Raw genomic sequence first — 21,182 nt, 5'->3', positions numbered from 1 at the left:
AGTAAAATCCAATAATACTTAACAGAATCATTCACCATAAATAAGTGGCATTTACTCTTGGGTTGCAAGGGTGGTTTCATATCTACAAATAAATCAATGTGATATACCACATTAATAAAAGAAAGGATAATAACCAAATGATCCTCTCAATAGATGCAGATAAAGCATTTGACAAAGGACAATATCCATTCATGATAAAAACCATCAATAGAGTAGGTTTAGAGGGAACATAACTCAACATAACAAAGGTCATATATGAAAAACCCACAGCTATTAAAATTCTCAATGTGGAATTCATATAATTTCACTCATATGTGGAATTTAAGGAACAAAACAGATGAACCAACAATGGAAAAATATCAAAAACCACACCTTTAAATTCAGAGAACAAAATGGTGATTGCCAGAGGGGAGGTAACTGAAGGGAGGGGTAAAATATATGGGATCAAGAGTATGTTTATATTTTGGCACAAAAACAGACACATAGACCAATGGAATAGAATAGAAACCCCAGAACTAGACCCACAAACATATGGCCAACTCATCTTTGACAAAGCAGGAAAGAACATCCAATGGAAAAAAGACAGCCTCTTTAACAAATGGTGCTGGGAGAACTGGACAGCAACATGCAGAAGGTTGAAACTAGACCACTTTCTCACACCATTCACAAAAATAAACTCAAAATGGATAAAGGACCTAAATGCGAGACAGGAAACCATCAAAACCTTAGAGGAGAAAGCAGGAAAAGACCTCTCTGACCTCAGCCGTAGCAATCTCTTACTCGACACATCCCCAAGGGCAAGGGAATTAAAAGCAAAAGTGAATTACTGGGACCTTATGAAGATAAAAAGCTTCTGCACAGCAAAGGAAACAACCAACAAAACTAAAAGGCAACCAACGGAATGGGAAAAGATATTTTCAAATGACATATCGGACAAAGGGCTAGTATCGAAAATCTATAAAGAGCTCACCAAACTCCACACCCGAAAAACAAATAACCCAGTGAAGAAATGGGAAGAAAACATGAATAGACACTTCTCTAAGGAAGACATCCGGATGGCCAACAGGCACATGAAAAGATGTTCAGCGTCGCTCCTTATCAGGGAAATACAAATCAAAACCACACTCAGGTATCACCTCACGCCAGTCAGAGTGGCCAAAATGAACAAATCAGGAGACTATAGATGCTGGAGAGGATGTGGAGAAACGGGAACCCTCTTGCACTGTTGGTGGGAATGCAAACTGGTGCAGCCGCTCTGGAAAGCAGTGTGGAGGTTCCTCAGAATATTAAAAATAGACTTACCCTATGACCCAGCAATAGCACTGCTAGGAATTTACCCAAGGGATACAGGAGTACTGATGCATAGGGCCACTTGTACCCCAATGTTCATGGCAGCACTCTCAACAATAGCCAAATTATGGAAAGAGCCTAAATGTCCATCAACTGATGAATGGATAAAGAAATTGTGGTTTATATACACAATGGAATACTACGTGGCAATGAGAAAAAATGAAATAGGGCCTTTTGTAGCAACGTGGATGGAACTGGAGAGTGTGATGCTAAGTGAAATAAGCCATACAGAGAAAGACAGATACCATATGGTTTCACTCTTATGTGGATCCTGAGAAACTTAACAGGAACCCATGGGGGAGGGGAAGGAAAAAAAAAAAGAGGTTAGAGTGGGAGAGAGCCAAAACATAAGAGACTGTTAAAAACTGAGAACAAACTGAGGGTTGATGGGGGGTGGGAGGGAGGAGAGGGTGGGTGACGGGTATTGAGGAGGGCACCTTTAGGGATGAGCACTGGGTGTTGTATGGAAACCAATTTGTCAATAAATTTTATATATAAAAAATAAATAAATAAAAAAAGAGTATGTTTATATTTATGAACACTGAGTAATGTATGTCATTGTTGAAACATTATATTGTAGATGTGAAACTAATATAACACTATGTCAATTATTACTTCAATAAAAGAAAGAAAAAAAGAGACATTGATAGCAATAGAATAATAGCAGGGGACTTTAGCAGCCCATTTGCCTCAATGGATAGTTTTTCCAGCCAGAAAATCAATAAAGGACCTTAAACAACATAGTAGAGCAGATGGACATTAAAAAAATACACAGAACATTTCATCCAAAATCAGCAGAATTCACATTCTTCTCAAGCTGACGTGGAACATTTTCCAATACAAATCACATATTAGGCCACAGGTCTCAATAAATTTAAGATGACTGAAATTTTATTAAGCATCTTTTCTGACCACAAGAGCATGAAACTAGAAATCAATTACAAGAAGAAACTGGCATCACAGATTTATTAGAAACAAATGAAAACAAACAAAAAAAATGACTTACCAAAATCTAGGGGATACAGCAAAAGCGGTTCTAAAAGGAAAGTTCCTAGTACTACAAGCTATGAAAAAGAGAAACCTTAAATAAACAATTAACTATAGACCTAAAGTAACAAGAAAAAAGGTAGTAGAAGAAAGTAACAAAGATTAGAGTGGAAATAAATTAGATAGTAAAAGTGAAATAGAACAGATAAATGAAATCAAGGGCTGTTTCTTTAAAAAGATAAACACAGTTCACAAATCTTTAGCTAGCTTCACCAGGAAAAAAGAAGGCTGAAATAAAAACAGAAATGAAAGAGAAATTACAACAGATACCACAGAAATACAAGGGTTCATAAGATTATTATAAATTGTCTGGAGCAACACATTAGACAACCCAGAATAAATTGATAAATTACTGGAAACACAATATTCCAAGACTGAACCATGAAAAATAGGAAATCTAAGTTAACTTATTATTAATGAGGAGAATGAATCAATCACAAAAAAACTCTAAACAAACAAAAGTTACAACCAATCCCTCAGAGATACAAACAATTATCAGGGAATACTATGAAAAATTACATGCCAACAAATTGGACAACCTGGAAGAAATGGACAAATTCCTAAACACCCACACTCTTCCAAAACTCAATCAGGAGGAAATAGAAAGCTTGAACAGACCCATAACCAGCGAAGAAATTGAATCAGTTATCAAAAATCTCCCAAAAATAAGAGTCCAGGACGAGATGGCTTCCCAGGGGAGTTCTACCAGACGTTTAAAGCACAGATAATAACTATCCTTCACAAGCCATTCCAAGAAATAGAAAGGGAAGGAAAACTTGCAGACTCTTTCTATGAAGCCAGTATTATTTTGATTCCTAAACTAAACAGAGACCCAGTAAAAAAAAAGAGAACTACAGGCCAATACCCCTGATGAATATGGATGCAAAAATTCTCAATAAGATACTAGCAAATCGAATTCAACGCATATAAAAAGAATTATTCACCATGCTCAAGTGGGATTCATTCCTGGGATACAAGTCTTGTTCAACATTCACAAATCAATCAAGGTGATACATCACATTAATAAAAGAAAGGAAGCATATGATCCTGTCAATCGATGCAGAAAAGGCATTTGACAAAATTCAGCACCCTTTCTTAATAAAAACCCTTGAGAAAGTCGGGATAGCAGGAACATACTTAAACATCATCAAAGCCATTTATGAAAAGCCCACAGCTAACATCATCCTCAATGGGGAAAAACTGAGAGCTTTTCCCCTGAGATCAGGAACACGACAGGAATGCCCACTATCACCGCTGTTGTTTAACATAGTGTTGGAAGTTCTAGCATTAGCAATCAGACAACAAAAGGAAATCAAAGGGCATCAAAATTGGCAAAGATGAAGTCAAGCTTTCACTTTTTGCAGATGACATGATACTATACATGGAAAATCCAATAGACTCCACCAAAAGTCTGCTAGAACTGATACATGAATTCAGCAAAGTTGCAGGATACAAAATCAATGTACAGAAATCAGTTGCATTCTTATACACTAATAATGAAGCAACAGAAAGACAAATAAAGAAACTGATCCCACTCAAAATTGCACCAAGAAGCATAAAATGCCTAGGAATAAATCTAACCAAAGATGTAAAAGATCTGTATGCTGAAAACTAGAGAAAGCTTATGAAGGAAATTGAAGAAGATATAAAGAAATGGACAGACATTCCCTGCTCATGGATTGGAAGAATAAATATTGTAAAAATGTCAATACTACCCAAAGCTATCTACACATTCAATGCAATCCCAATCAAAATTGCACCAGCATTCTTCTCAAAACTAGAACAAGCCATCCTAAAATTCATATGGAACCACAAAAGGCCCCAAATAGCCAAAGTAATTTTGAAGAAGAAGACCAAAGCAGGAGGCATCACAATCCCAGACTTTAGCCTCTACTACAAAGCTGTCATCATCAAGACAGCATGGTATTGGCACAAAAACAGACACAGAGACCACTGGAATAGAATAGAAACCCCAGAACTAGACCCACAAACGTATGGCCAACTCATCTTTGACAAAGCAGGAAAGAACATCCAATGGAAAAGACAGTCTAACAAATGCTGCTTGGAGAACTGGACAGCAATATGCAGAAGGTTGAAACTAGACCACTTTCTGACACCATTCACAAAAATAAACTCAAAATGGGTAAAGGACCTGAATGTGAGACAGGAAACCATCAAAACCCTAGAGGAGAAAGCAGGAAAAGACCTCTCTGACCTCAGTCGTAGCAATCTCTTGCTTGACACATCCCCAAAGGCAAGGGAATTAAAAGCAAAAATGAATTACTGGGACCTTATGAAGATAAAAAGCTTCTGCACAGCAAAGGAAACAACCAACAAAACTAAAAGGCAACCAACGGAATGGGAAAAGATATTTTCAAATGACATATCGGACAAAAGGCTTGTATCCAAAATCTATAAAGAGCTCACCAAACTCCACACCCATAAGACAAATAACCCAGTGAAGAAATGGGCAGAAAACGTGAATAGACACTTCTCTAAAGAAGACATCCAGATGGCCAAAAGGCACATGATAAGATGCTCAACATCGCTCCTCATCAGGGAAATACAAATCAAAACCACACTCAGATATCACCTCACGCCAGTCAGAGTGGCCAAAATGAACAAATCAGGAGACTATAGATGGTGGAGAGGATGTGGAGAAAAGGGAACCCTCTTGCACTGTTGGTGGGAATGCAAACTGGTGCAGCCATTCTGTAAAACAGTGTGGAGGTTCCTCAGAATATTAAAAATAGACCTACCCTATGACCCAGCAATAGCACTTCTAGGAATTTGCCCAAGGGATATAGGAGTACTGATGCATAGGAGCACTTGTACCCCAATTTTTTTAGCAGCACTCTCAACAATAGCCAAATTATGGAAAGAGCCTAAATGTCCATCAACTGATGAATGGATAATTGTGGTTTATATACATAATGGAGTACTATGTGGCTATGAGAAAGGATGAAATATGGCCTTTTGTTACAACGTAGATGGAACTGGAGAGTGTGATGCTAAGTGAAATAAGCCATACAGAGAAAGACAGATACCATATGTTTTCACTCTTATGTGGATCCTGAGAAACTTAACAGAAACCCATGGGGGAGGGGAAGGAAAAAAAAGAGGTTACAGTGGGAGAGAGCCAAAGCATAAGAGAGTCTTAAAAACTGAGAACAAACTGAGGGTTGGTGGGTGTTGGGATGGAGGGGAGGGTGGGTGATGTTTACTGAGGAGGGCACCTTTTGGGATGAGCACTGGGTGTTGTATGGAAACCAATTTTACAATAAATTTCATATATTGAAAAAAAAAGTTCAGGACATGATGATGTGGCTGGTAAATTCTATCAAACGTTCAAGGATGATTTAATACTTATCCTCAAAATTATCCAGAAATCGAAGTGGGAAAAAAGCTTCCAAACTCATTTTAGGATGCCAACAATATCTTGATACCCAAACCAGATAAGGACACTACAAAACAAGAAAGTTACAGTCCAGTATTCCTAATGAACATAGATGCAAAAATCCTTAACAAAACATTAGAAAACTGAATTTAACAATACATTAAAAAGACCTTACATCATGGTCAAGTGGGATTTATCCCAGGGATACAATGATGGTACAAGATATATCAATCAATCAACATCATACAGGCACATTAATAAAATGAAACATAAAAATCATATAATCATCTCAATAGATACAAGAATCATTTGACAAAATTCCATATCCATTTATGATTAAAATATCTCTTAATAGAGTAGGTACAGAGGGGATGTACCACAACATAATGAAGACCATACATGACAGACCCACAGCTAATATCATTCTCAATAGTGGAAAGCAGAAAGCTTTTCTTCTAAGGTCAGGAGAGAATTAATAATGCTCAATCTCCCCACTTTTTTCAACATAGTATTGGAAGTCCTAGCAACAGCAATTAGGAAAGAAAAAGAAAGAAAAGACATATAGATTGGAAAGGCAGAAGTAACACTCATTATTTGTAGATGACATAATACTATATATAGAAACTCTAAACACCCCGCCAAAAAAATGTTATTATAAATAAATCCAGCAAATTTAGATTACAAATTAAAAAACATTTTTTGTGTTTCTATACACTAATAAAGAACAATCAGAGAAATCAAGAAACGATCACATTTTCAATCACATTGAAAAGAATAAAAAGCCTAGAAATAAATTTAGCCAAAAAGGTGAAATACCTCTACATTTACAGGTATAGGACATTGAGGAAAGAAATTGGAGAAGGCACAATGAAATTCCTATCAAAATTCCAGTGGCATTTTTCACAGAACTAGAAAAAAAAATGATTCTAAAACTCTTATGTATCCACAAAATATCCTGAATAGCCAAAACAGTCTTGAGAAAGAAGAACAAATGTGGAAGCATCATACACCCTGACCTCAAACTATAATAAAAAGATATAATCAAAACACTATAGTATTGCCATGAAACTTGGCACATAGATAAATGAACATATTAGAGTACCCAAAAATAAGCCCGCATATATATATATATATATATATATATATATATATATATATATACTAAACTAATTTATAACAAAAGATGCAAAAATATACAATGGGAAAAGAGTAGTCCTTCAATAAATGGTGGTGGGAAAACTGGACAGCTACATGCAAAAGAGTAATTTTGGGCCACTATGTTACACTACATACAAAAATTAATTCATGGTGGATTAAAGACCTCAACATTAGTCCTGAAAACAAAATTTCTGGAAGAAAATGTAAGTGGCAAACTCCTTGCCATTGGTCTTACTGATGTTGTCTTGGATTTGTCTCCAAAGGCAAGGGAAACAAACCAAAATAAACTGGGGCTACATGAAACTAAAAAGCTTCTGCACAGCAAAATAAATTATCAAAAAATGAAAAGGCAACCTACTAAATGAAAGAGGATATTGGCAAATTAGATATCCAATAAGAGGTAATATCGAAAATAAAGAACATATGCAAGCCATTAACAAAATAACAAACACCCAGAAATGAACCCACAACTATATGGTTAATTAACCTTTGACAAAGCAGGAAAGAATATCCAATGGGAAAGCGACAGTCTCTTCAACACATGATGTTGGAAAAAAAAAACTGGACAGCAGCATGCAAAAGCATGAAAACAGACCACTTTCTTACACCATACACAAAAAGAAATTCAAAATGGATGAAAGACTTAAATGTGAGACACAAAACCACTAAAATCCTAGAGAAGAACACAGGCAGCAACCTCTTTGACATCAGTTCTAGTAACTTCTTACTGAATAGATCTCCTGAGGCAAAGGAAACAAAAGCAAAAGCAGACAATTTGGACCTCTTCAAGACAAAAAGCTTCTGCACAATGAAGGACACAATGAACAAAATTAAAAGGCAACCTGAAGAATGGTAGATTTTTTCAAATGAAATATCTGCTAAAAAGTTAGTGTCCAAAATATATACAGTACTTAAAAAACTCAACACCCAAAAGTGAATAGTTCAAGTCAAAAATTGGCAGAAAATATGAATAGACATTTTTCCAAAGAAGACATACAGGTGGTGAACAGACACATGAAAAGAAGCTCAATATCACTGATTATCAGGAAAATACAAATCAAAACTACAATGAAATATCATTTCACACCTGTCAGAATGGCTGAAATCTGGGGCACCTGGGTGGCTCAGTTGGTTAAGCATCCAATTCTTGATTTCAGCTCAGGTCATGATCTCATGGTTCATCAGATTTAGCCATGCATCAGGCTCTGCACTGATAATGTGGAGTGATTGAGATTCTGTCTCTTCCTCTTTCTATGTCCCTCCCCTGCTAAGGTTCTCTCTCTCTCTCTCTCTCTCTCTCTCTCTCTCTCTCTCTCTCTCTCTCTCAATATTAATTAAAAAGAAGATTTTTTAAAAAAGAATGGCTAAAATCAACAACACAAGAAACAACAGGTGTTGGCATGGATGTGGAGAAAGTGGAACACTCCTGTACTGTCTGTATAGCCACTCTTGAAAACAATATGGAGGTTCCTCAAAAAGTTATAATAGAACTACCCCTATAATCCAGCAATTGCATTATTAGTTATTTACCAAAAGAATACAAAAATACTAATTCAAAGGGATACATGCACCCCAGTGTTTACAGCTGCATTTTCTACAATAGCTATATTGTGGAAACAGCTGAAATGTTCATCAGCTGAAGAATGGATAAATAAATGGTAAATATATGCAATAGAATGTTACTCAGCCATGAAAACTAATGAAATCTCCATTTGCAATGACATGAGTGGAGCTAGAGAGTACTATGTTAAGCAAAATAAGTCAGCCAGAGAAAGACAGTACTATATGATTTCACTCATAGGTGGAACTTAAGAAACAAAACAAAAGAGCATAGGGAAAAAAAGAGAGGCAAACCAAGAAACACACTCTAAACTATAGAGAACACACTGATAGTTATGGGGGGGTTAGTTGGGGGAGGGGTTAAATAGGTGATCAGTATTGAGGAGTGCACTTGTGATGAGTGCTTGGTGTTGTAAGGAAGTGTTAAATCACTAAATTGTACACCTTAATCTAATATTACACTGTATGTTAACTAACTTAAATTTAAATAAAAACTTGAAAAAAAATAGCAAACAATCCAATTAAAGACTGAGCAGAGGACCTGAACAGACTTTTTTTCCAAAGAATACATGTAGATGACCAGGAGGAACCTCCCTACTCATGGTAATGGAAATCAAAACAAAATGAGATGCCACTTTTCACCTGTCAGAATGGCTAGTATCAGAAAGACAAGAAAAAAAGTGTTGATGAGGATGTGGAGAAAAGGGAAATCTTGTACACTGTTTATGGGAATGTAAAATGGTGTATCCATAATGGAAAACAGTATGAATTTAAAAATTGAACTACCATAGTATCCAATAATTCCATTGCTGGTTATTTAACTGAGGAAGACAAAAACACTAGTGCGAGAAAACATGTGCACCCCTATGTTTATTGTAGTATTACTTATAATAGCCTAGGTATGGAAAACAACCTAAGTTCCATGAATGTATCAATAAATATAAAAGATGGTGGTGTGTATATTGCATATATACATCCCCATCAACCCTTAGTTTGTTCTCTGTATTTAAACCCTTATGCTTTGCCTCCCTCTCTGTTTGAAACTATATACATACATACTCTGCTATAAAAAATAATACAATCTTGCCATTTGTGACAACATGGGGGAACTTCAGGGTATTATGCTACATTAAATAAGTCAGACAGAGAAACACAAACACTGCATGATTTTGCTTATATGTGGAAACTAAAAAGAAAAACAAACAAAAAATATCTTTACATGTGGAGAACAGATTGTTGGTTGCCAGAAGGGTTGGAGGTTTTGCAGAGCAAAATGGTTGAAGGGAATTAAAAACAAACTTCCAGGTATAAAGTAAATAAGTCATGAGGGAGTAATGTACAGCATGAGGGATATAGTCAATATTATTTTATTAACTTTCTAAGCTGAAAGATGGTATCTAGATTTTTGTGGTGACCATTTCACAATACATACAAATGCCAAATCAATAAATTTTACACCTTAAACTAACATAATGTTTTATGTCAATTATACATCAATATATTTTTAAAATGGAGTCAAGAATGGCATGATCAATCTCACACAGCTAGTCAGTGACTACAAGCCAAATCTTTTTATTATTATCTAATATTGTTTCTATTTCCACTTTACCAATGTATGCCCTATCATAAGAATTACCTTGAAAACCTCTTTAAAAATACAGATTACTCCTTTCCAGTCTTACTCTCAGGATTTGCTAGAAAGGATCTGTGAATCTGTATGTTTCCTTTTTCTCAATAATTAGGATCAGGTTAATTTGGAGGAGTTCACTTCACTACAGTATACTATGTCGTAGTTAAATATTGTAGCTGTTTCTTTCCTTTTATAATACTTGATCAGATTTTGTGATTTATATTTTCTTCTCAAAATTTCTATTGTCTCTACTTTTACTAGATTGTAAGTTTGAGTTCCATGAGGACATATATCATGCCTGGTTGTTCACTACTGAGACTCCACAACTAGAACTGTGTTTGGTACATACTTGATGTTCGGTAATATTTGTGGAATGAATGTTTAACAGAATGGTGTACCCTGTACATATAACATTCCCACCATACAAATATATAATAATATACACTTAAATAGTTTTACATATTGTTTTATATTATTTTAATTTATTTTAATATAATTTATTGTAAAGTTAGGTAACATACAGTGTATACAGTGTTCTCTTGGTTTCAGAGGTAGATTCCTATGATTCATTGCTTATAAACCACACCCAATGCTCATTCCAACAAGTGTCCTCCTCAATGCCCATCACCCTTTCTCCCCTCTCTCCCATCCTCCCATCAGCCCTCAGTTTGTTCTCTGTATTTAAGAGTCTCTTATTGTTTGCCTCTCTCCCTGTTTGAAACTATTCTTTCCCCTTCACTTCCCACATGGTCTTCTGTTAAGTTTCTCAAGTTCCACATATGAGTGAAATATATGATATCTGTCTTTCTCTGACTGACTTATTTCACTTACCATAATACCCTCCAGTTCCATCCACGTTGTTGCAAATGACAACATATTATTCTTTCTCATTGACAAATAGTATTCCATTGTATATATAAACCACATCTTCTTTATCCATTTATCAATTGATGGACATTTCAGCTCTTTGCATAATTTGGCTATTGTTGAAAGCACTACTATACACATTTGCGTACATGTGCCCCTATGAATCAGCACTCCTGACCATTAAACAGCACTCCTGTTTAATCTCCATACTGGCTTTATAAAGTTTATTAGTGACTAATCTACTACCTTTCACTATATGTTTGCTTTAACCTGTGAAATTATTTCCTTGCTTAATTTTCTGTGTTCCATTAATGGCCTTTTCTTTCCACTCAAAAAATCCCTTTATCATTTCTTATAAAGTTGGTTTAGTGGTGATGAATTCCTTTAACTTTTTTTTTTTTTTCTGAGGGGGAGGATCCGGGAAACTCTCTCCCCTTCAATTCTGAATGATAACCTTCCTGGGTACTCTTTTTTTGTTGTTGTTTTTCCTGGGTAGGTTTCTTTGCTTTTTTTTTTTCCTTTTATCTCTTTGAATATATCATGCCGATCCCTTATGGCCTGCAGTGTTTCTGCTGAAAAATTACCTGATAGCCTTTTGGGGTTTCCCTTGTTTTAACTGTTTGTTGTTGTTGTTGATGTTGTTGTTGTTGTTTTGTCTTGTTTTGTTTTGCTTTGTTTGTTTTTTGGTGATTTTAAATTCTTTCTTCATCATTATATTTTTCCAGTTTAATTATTATGTGTCTTGCTGTGGACCTCCTTGGGTTCATCTTGTTAGGGGCTCTTCTTACTTCTTGGACCTGGATCTCTGTTTCCTTCCCCAGGTTAGGGAAGTGTCCTGCTATTATTTTTTTTTTCAAATAATTTTTTCTTTCCCTTTCTCTCTCTCTTCTCCTTCTGAGAATTCTATAATGTGAATGTTATTATGCTTGATGGTGTTGCATAGTTTTCTTAATCTATTCTCCTTTTATTATTCTTTTTTTTCCTTTTTGCTATTCAGTTTAGTCGCTTTCCATTACCCTGTCTTCCAGATCGCTGATCCATTTTTCTGCATTCTTTAATCTGCTATTGATTCCCTCTACTGTATTTTTCATGTCAGTCATTGAATTCTTCAGCTATGATTCACTCTTTTTTATATTCTCTAATTCTTTGTGGACATTCTCACTGGGTGTATCCACTCTTTTTTCTCAAGTCTTTTCAGTATCTTTATGACCATTACTTTGAACTCTTTACCAGGCATATTTCTTTTGCTTCATTTAGCTCTTTACTGTGATTGTCTTGTTATTTCATTTGGGAAATATTCCTCTGACTCCTCATTTCATCCAACTCTGTGTGTATGTTTCTATGTATTAGGTAGAACATCTATATCTTCTGATCTTTCAAGTAGTGGCCTTGTGTAGAAGAGGTCCTGTGGTGCCCTATAATTCAATTCTCCCATGTCACCAGAACCAGGTGCCCCAGGGGTATCCCCTGTGTGGGTTGCATGCACCTTCCTGTTGTGGCCAAGCATAGTTTCCTTCATCCCAGATAGCTTCTATGACCCACTTTGCCCTCTGTGAGCACACCTTTGAGAGTTCTGGCTGAGGCCAGATAGGACTGGTGGTGGGTGAGGCCATTATTCATTCTATCAGTGTGCTATTAACCTCTCTGCCAAGACCACATACACTGAAGTTCAGGGATCAGTCACTTCCTTGTACATGCAGCTAAGGGGTCTGGCTACAGGAATTGTGGGTGCCTGGTGTGTTGGTTTGTTACCCCCTCCACATGAGTGGAGTCACTTTGTAGTGGCGCTGGTGTGGGCCAAACCTGCAGACCAGGTGTGGTTGGGAGCAGCTTTGGAAGTTGTGCCTGCCATGGCAGGCAGGTCGGTGTGGTTTGTCAACAGAGAAATTCCAGGGTGAAGCACTTGGTGCTGGCAAAGAAGGAGAGTTTTAGAACTGAGTCCCAAAAGCATTCTTTTATCCGTGTTGAGGTTGAAGAACAGTGGTACCCATATGTGCTTTTGTTCCTAGAGAATTCTTCTGTAGTTTTCTTTTCCTGTAGCACATGTTCTCAGATTATTCAATACGTCTCTTTGATGGATACCCCAGGAACTTTTCAAGCTGCACCTCTTATTTCTTGGTGAAGTTATTTATTATTATGGCTCTTTAAAAGAAGGTATTGAGTTTATACTGCCATCTGGCTTTCCTGGTCTTGAGCAACCTTGAGTTTTTACTCTCTTGGTGTAAACCCAGCTAGTTTTCAAAGCCAGAATTTATGGAGATTCCTCTTTCCACTGTAGATCCCCAATACTAAGGCTGCCTATTGTGTGGTTTGTTCATCTTACTTCTCCTTGCTTGCAGATTCCTTTCTGTTTGTGGTTAGTTACTCTGGGGGTTTGGTTCCCAACCACATCTTTACCACTCCTACCATTTTTGATGTAACAATCTCTTTATGACTAGCTATGGAATATCTGTTCTTCAAATCTTTAGGTCATTTTAAGAGTTATTTGCAAAGACGCAGGTATTATCCCAGTGTGTCTGTGGCATGAGGTGAGTTCAGGGTCCTCCTATTCGGTCCTCTATCAAAAAGATATTGATTTTAACTAATTGTCCTGGAACTACTGAATATTCACATGAAAGAAAAAATTAATCTAAACATCGATCTTTCATTATTCACAAAACTTATCTCAAAATGGATGATATATCTAAAAGTAAATGCAAAACTAAGAAACTCCTAAAGATAACATAAAAGAAAATCTGGGTGACTTTGTGTTTGTTGATAACTTTTTAAATACACTAAAGTCAAGTTTGATTACAAAATTGATAAATTGGACTTCATTAAAATTGAAAATTTATAATCTGCAAAAGACATTCTTACCAGAATGAAAATACAAGCCACAAACTGGAAGAATTTTTTTCAAAAGATTTTTATGATAAATGTACAAAGGACACTTAAAATCCAATAATAAGAAAATAAACAACCTAATTCAAAATGGACAAACATCTCAATCAATAAAACTAAAAGGCAACTGACAGAATGGGAAAAGATACTTGCAAATGACATATTGGATAAAAAAGTTAGTATCCAAAATCTGTAAAGAATTTACCAAACTCAACACCTGAAAAACAAATAATCCAGGAAAGAAATGGACAGAAGACATGAATAGACACTTTTCCAAAGAAGATATTCAGATGGCCAACAGACACATGAAAAGATGCTCAACATCACTCATCATCAGGGAAATACAAATCAAAACCACACTGAGATACCACCTCACATCAGTCAGAGTGGCTAAAATTAACAAGTCAGGACACAACAAATGCTGACGAGGATGTAGAGAAACAGGAACCCTCTTGCACTGTTGGTGGGAATGCAAACTGGTGCAGCCACTCTGGAAAACAGTGTGGTTCCTCAAAAAATTAAAAATAGAACTTCTCTACAACCCAGCCACAGCACTACCTAGAATTTATCCAAAGGATACAGGAGTGCTGATTCATAGGGTGACATGTACCCCGATGCTTATAGCAGCACTTTCAACAATAGCCAAATTATGGAAACAGCCTAAATGTCCATCAGCTAACGAATGGATAAAGAAGATGTTGTTTATATATACAATGGAATACTACATGGCAATATGAAAGAATGAAATCATTCCATTTGCAGCAATGTGAATGGAACTGGAGGATATTTTGCTAAGTGAAATAAGTCAGTCAGAGAAAGCAGATATCATATATTTTTCACTCATATGTGGAACTTGAGAAACTTAACAGAAGACCGTGGGCTAATGGAAGGGGAAAAAATGGTTACAGAGAGGGAGGGAGGCAAACAATAAGAGACTCTTAAATACAGAGAAAAAACTGAGGGTTGATGGGGAGGTGGGGAGAGGGGAAAAGGGGTGATAAGCATTGAGGAAGGCACTTGTTGGAATGAGCACCAGGTGTTGTATGTAAGTGAGGAACCACAGTAATCTACCCCCAAAACCTAGAGTACACTGTACACACTGTATGTTAGCCAATTTGACAATAAATTATATTTTTAAAAAATAGGCAAACATCTGAACAGACACTCACCAAAGAATTTAATCAGATGACAAATAAGCATATGAAAATATATACAGTATTATATATCATTAGGGAATTGCAAATAAAAAAAGATAAAATACCACATACATTTATTAGAATAATCAAAATCCAAACCCCCAACAGCACCAAATGCTGGAGAATATGTAAAGCAACAGAAACTCTTACTCATTTCTGATAGAAATGCAAAATGATACATTTGCATGGTCTTTGGAACATATTTTGGCAGTTTCTAAGAAAAGTAAACATAGTTTAACATATGATACATTAGTTTTGCTGCCTGGTGTTTACCCTGATGAGTTGAAAACTTATGTTCACACGAAAACCTGCACATAAATATTTATAACAACTTTATTTAATTACAAAAGAAATTAGATGCAGCCATGATGTCCTTCAATAGATGAATAAGTAAACTGAAATACATTCAGACAATGGAATATTATTCAGCAGTAAAAATAAATAAGATATCAAGCCATGAAAAAAATGGAAAAATCTTAAATGAATATTTCTAGGTGAAAGAAGCCAATGTTAAAAGGCTACATAAATGCTGTATCATTCCAAGTATATAATATTCTGGAAAAGGCAAAACACTAGAGAGACAGTAAAAAGATCAGTGTTTTCCAGCGACTTGTGGGGAGAGAGAGAGTTAGGATAAATAGGTGGAACACAGAAATTTTTAGGGCAGTAAAACTAGTATGCTGAATGATAGTTTAATGTTATAAACTGTCATTACATATTTGCCAAAACCTATAGAATGTACAACACAAAGAATGAACCCTAATAGAAATTCTGGATTTCACTTGATAGTTTATCAATATTTGCTCATCAATTGTAACAAATCCACTTTATGAATTTTAGAATGATGTTAAATCAGAGGAAATTGACTGGGTGCGTGAAGGGTACATGGCAACTCTTTTTTTGCCTTTTTTTCCCTAGAAATCTAAAACTGATCAAATACTAATGCCTGTTATTTTGTTGTTTTTTTTTTTTTAATTAATAGATACAGAAAACAGATTGATGGTTGCCCGATCAGTGGCGGGGTCGGGTGGAGTGTGGAGTTGGGGGATGAAAGAAATGTGCCAGGATGGTCAAAAGATACAAATAAGGGGCACCTGTGTGCCTCAGCCAGTTGAGCATCTGACTTCAGCTCAGGCCATGATCTCATGGTTCATGGGTTCAAGTCCCGCACCTGGCTCTGTGCTGACAGCTCAGAGCCTGGAGCTGGATTCTGATTCTGTGTGTGTCTCTCTCCCTACCCCTCACCTGCTTGCTCTCTCTCTCTCTCTCTCTCTCTCTCAAAAATAAACACTTTTAAAAAAGATAAAAATAAATATTAATTTGAAAATCAATAAAAATATAAGTCCATTGAAAAATAAGTGAAATTGACAAACATCTAGCCAGAGTGGCAAAGAAAAAAGACACAAATTAGTAATATTAGGAATGAAATGGGTAATTCTACATACTTTTAAGGTAGAAAAAGGATAAACAGAATTTTTAAAACAACTCTACATGGACAAATTTGACAATTTGGATGAAATGGATTCCTCAAAGGGTGTAAATTATCACAACTCACCCAATATGAAATAGACTACTTGAATAGCCCTATAACTATTAAGAGAATCAAATTTGTCATTAAAAACTGCCCTCCAAAAGAAATCTACAAGTGCCCAAAATTTACAGTTAACATCACGCTTAATGGTGAAAAATGTAATGCTTTCCTCCTGAGATCAGGGACAAAACAAAATATACACTTTGACCACCTTTATTCAATTTGTACTGGAATTTCTAGCTAATGCAAAAAAATAAGAAAAGGAAATAAAAGTAACATACAATCAATCATCAGTATTGACAATCCGAAAGAATCTACATAAACAGTCTTACAACTAGTAAGTGAGTTTAACAATGTTTCTGGATACAAGATCAACATACAAAAATCAATTGTGTGCATATATAGGAAAAAGTGAACATATTGAAACTGAAATTAAGCATATAATACCATTCTCAATCAATCAAAATATCAAATATTTAAATATAAATCTAACAAAACATGTATAGGACTTTTATGCTGAAAACTACAAAACATTGATGAAAGAAATCAAAGACGTTCTAAATAAATGGAAAAACATCTGTGTTAATGGACTGAAAGACTCAACAGAGTAAACATGTAAATTCCTCCAAAATGATATGAAAGTTTAACATAATTCTTACAAAAGTTTCAGCAATATTTTTGATGTAGACAAGAAAATTCTAAAATTCATATGGAAAGGAAATATGTTAATTTAGTTAAAATAATTCTGGAAAAAATACTGAAGTGGAAGAAATCCATCTACCTAAAATCAGGACTTATTGTATAGCTATAGTAATCAAGACTGTGGGGCACCTGAGTGGCTCAGTTGGGTAAGTGTCCGACTTCAGCTCAGGTCATGATCCCACTGTTCATGGATTCAAGCCTATGCTGACAGCTTAGAACATGGAGCCTGCTTCAGATTCTCTCTGCCCCTCCCCCACTCATTCTCTCTCTCTCTCTCTCTCTCTCTCTCTCTCTCTCTCTCAAAAATAAACATTAAAAAGAAAAGACTGTGTGGTAGTCACAGGAAGATACAAATGCAGATCAGTGAAAAGGATTAGAAATAGTCCTGCACAAGTATAGCCAGCATAGTTGATTTTTGATGAAGGTGCAAAAGCAATTCAATGGGGAATGTCTTTTGAAAAAATGGTTCTGAAAAAATTTGATATCCATATTAGGCACAAATGAACCTTGACCAAAACCTCACACCTTATACAAAAATGAAATCAAAATGGATCACAGATTTAAATGTAAAAAATAAAACTATAAAATAAATTTTAGAAGATAAAATAAGAGGCAATATTTAGGACCTAGGGCTTGGTGAAGTATTCTTAGAAATGTCACTAAAAGCACAATCCATAAAAGAAAAGAAAAAAAAAAAAAAAAACAAGAGCTTGGAATTCATCAAAATAAAAAAAAAAAAAACTATTTTTCTGCAAAATACCAGAATAGTGAAAATAAAAGCTACAGACTGGGATAAAATATTGCAAAACCACATTTCTGATAAGAACTCCTACCTAGAAAATATAAAGAACTCTTAAAACTCAACATTAAAAAAAAAGTCAATTAGAAAATGAGCAAAATGCATGAAGAATCATTTCAATGAAGACAGTGTATGGATAGCAAATAAGCACATGAAAAGATTTTCAACATCACTAGGCATTGGGGAAGTCAAATTAAGAACTCAAGGATTGGGGCACCTGGGTGGCTCAGTCGGTTGAGCGTCTGACTTTGGCTCAGGTCATGGTCTCACAGCTTGTGAGTTTGAGCCCCGCATTGGGCTCTGTGCTGACAGCTCAGAGGCTGGAGCCTGCTTCTGATTCTGTGTCTCCCTCTCTCCCTGCCCCTCCCCCACTCATGCTCTGTCTCTCTCTGTCTCAGAAATAAATAAACATAAAAAAAGTTAAAAAAAAAAAAAAAGAACTCAAGGATCTATCACTGCATGCACCAGTGAAAATGATAGTCTTTTTCATTACTAAGAATACCAGATGCTGGAAAGAATGCCAAAAAAACTGGGTTTTTCATACATTGCTGGGAGAAATGTAAAATGGTACAACTTTTCTGGAAACAATTTGACAGTTTTTCATGAAACTAAACATGCAATTACCATATGGCCAAGCATTTGCATTCTTGAGCATTTGTCCTGGAGAAATGAAAATTTAACATCTGCACAAAAGCTTGTTCATTACTGTTCATGACTGTTCATGAAGTTTTAAGGGCCCCTAATTGGAAGTAACTTGTGTCCTTTGATGTGGGAATGATTAAACAAACATTGCAAATAAATTGGAAAAAAAATTAGTTCATAAATATCTTGTAATACAACTTAACAATAAGAAGGAATGGAGTATTGATACATGTAACTTGAAAAAATCTTCAGGGCGCGTGGGTGGCTCAGTCGGTTAAGCTTCTGATTTCTACTCAGGTTGTGATCTTGCGGTTTGTGGGTTTGAGCCCTGTGTCGGTCTCTGTGCTGACAGCTCCGAGCCTGGGGCCTGCTTTAGATTCTGTGTCTCCCTCTCCCTCTGCTCCTCCACTGCTCATGCTCTATCTCTCTCAAAAATAAATAAGCATTAAGAAAGTTAAAAAAAAAGAAAAAGTCTTCAGAAAATTATGGTGAGTGATAAAAGCCAACTTCAAAAAGTTACATACTATGACTCCATTCATAAAACATTCTTGAAATGACACAATTAAAGATGTGGAAGACAGATTAGTGGTTGACAGTGGTTGGGAATAGTGGATAAAAGAAGAAGAAGAATAGTGTGATAAAGGAACATAGAAGTGTACATACATACTGTGTAATTTCAATTTAATGTTTTAATTATTGTGAAACAATTAGGTTAAACATAAATTGGAGAAAGCTGAGTGAATTTACCTCTGCCACTTCCTGTGAATCTAAAAATATTTTACTATAAAAAGTTTTAAAAATTGGTTCTGAGTCCAATGAAATGAAATTTTACAAATTTTAAAATACCCAAGTAACCATTAAAGAGCTGAAGTTAATAGAAGTTACATTTTCATCAAGGAAGAACAAGGTTGGAAATGGCATATGAACTATAGTTATAACTACTTGTCTGGTCCCTGTAGAAAAGAACTAATTTGTGTTTTGTTTCAAAGATTTGGCGGGTTATTTCTACGGAAAAAGAAAACCAAAACCAAAAACAAAAGTTTGTGAATTTTTAACTAATTTTAAAAGATATAATCATTTATATTAAGTAAGTACTTTCTCAAAAAATAACATTGATATTTAAGTGTCATTTATCAAAATATTAAATATATTTTGTTTAATTTCCCCTCAAGGTTGTTCTGTTTGAATTATGTTTGCTTTATAAACATGAATATCTGCTTATAAATGTTTTGTTAGCCCTTTATTCAACATTGTATTTGACATTTTTGTACATTATAGTATGTAAAATCAGTAAAATGACCAATTTCAAAAATGAAAAAAAATAAAGTCTAAAAAAATTGTCCTGCAATAGGCTGCATGTTTCTTGAATGTCTGAATATTTAGATAAATGTTACCTTTCTGCTAATAGTATGTTTAAAATAAAAGCATACTTTTATTTTTGCTTATTGACTGATAATTAAATTTTCTTATTCTAGGTACCTATTTATTTATAATCATATTTTATGCAGCATCCATTTATTATTTTAATGGCCAAACCTGCTAAAGGTTCTATGTTTACAAAAATTCCTTTTGTATTTCTCTTATAAGACTTGGATTGGGAATAGAAGAAGGAAATATCGTTTAATGGGGATTGAAGTTCCACCTCCAAGAGGAGGCCCTGCTGATTTTTCTGAGCAGCCTGAGTCTGGTTCTTTGTCTGCACTCACATCAGGAGAGGAAGCTGGTCCAGAAGTAGGGGAGGATAATGACAGAAATGATGAAGTATCCATCTGTTTGTCTGAAGGAAGCTCTCAAGGTATTTTATATGCTGCACTTCCTAATAATAGCCTTTGTAGCTTTGATGGATTTTTAACTTGCTTTTCAGCTAATTGCATTTCACATCTAAAGTTCTCAAAACATTTGGTTAAAAGTTTGAAAATAAATTGATTTATTTTTATTTATTTTTATTTTATTGAAATGTATATACACATATATACATAATGAAATGATTACTGCAGTCAAAATAATTAACATATCCATCTCCTCACATAGCTACCATTTATGTGTATGGTAAGAACACCTGAAATCTACTCTTAGCAAATTTCTAGAATGCAATATAGAATTGTTAACTGTAATAATCATATGCATTAGATCTCTAGACTTATTCATCCTACATAATTGCAAATTTGTATCCTTTGACCAAATTCCCCCATTTTCCTGATCTCCCCACCATGGTAACTACCATTCTGTTCTCTGCTTCATTTGACTGTTTATGATTCCATGTATAAGTGAGATCATGCAGTATTTTTATTTCTGTGCCTGGCTTATTTCAGCTAACATAATGTCCTCCAGGTTCATTCTTCATGCATTATATATACAGTATATAAAATCTCAGTTATGTGGGGAATCTAAATATAATATTATATAATCTCAATTTCTTTATT

At 35.2% G+C, this 21,182-nt stretch overlaps 1 protein-coding gene across 2 annotated transcripts in view; it reads left to right on the top strand.

Annotated features, from left to right (window-relative positions):
* HDX (highly divergent homeobox) overlaps nt 1-21,182 on the top strand; it is a 190,866-nt gene that overhangs the window by 114,075 nt on the left and 55,609 nt on the right. For both annotated transcript variants that reach the window (XM_006943850.4, XM_019824034.3), the window contains exon 6: nt 20,347-20,554. In XM_006943850.4, coding sequence (XP_006943912.3) covers nt 20,347-20,554 — 208 coding nt within the window. The remainder of the gene's footprint in view (nt 1-20,346; nt 20,555-21,182) is intronic.

This window comes from Felis catus, chromosome X, assembly GCF_018350175.1.
Source record: "Felis catus isolate Fca126 chromosome X, F.catus_Fca126_mat1.0, whole genome shotgun sequence".
Classification (NCBI taxonomy): domain Eukaryota; kingdom Metazoa; phylum Chordata; class Mammalia; order Carnivora; family Felidae; genus Felis; species Felis catus.
The sequence above is the reverse complement of the archived record's forward strand: the minus strand, read 5'-3'. Positions and strand labels throughout refer to the sequence as shown.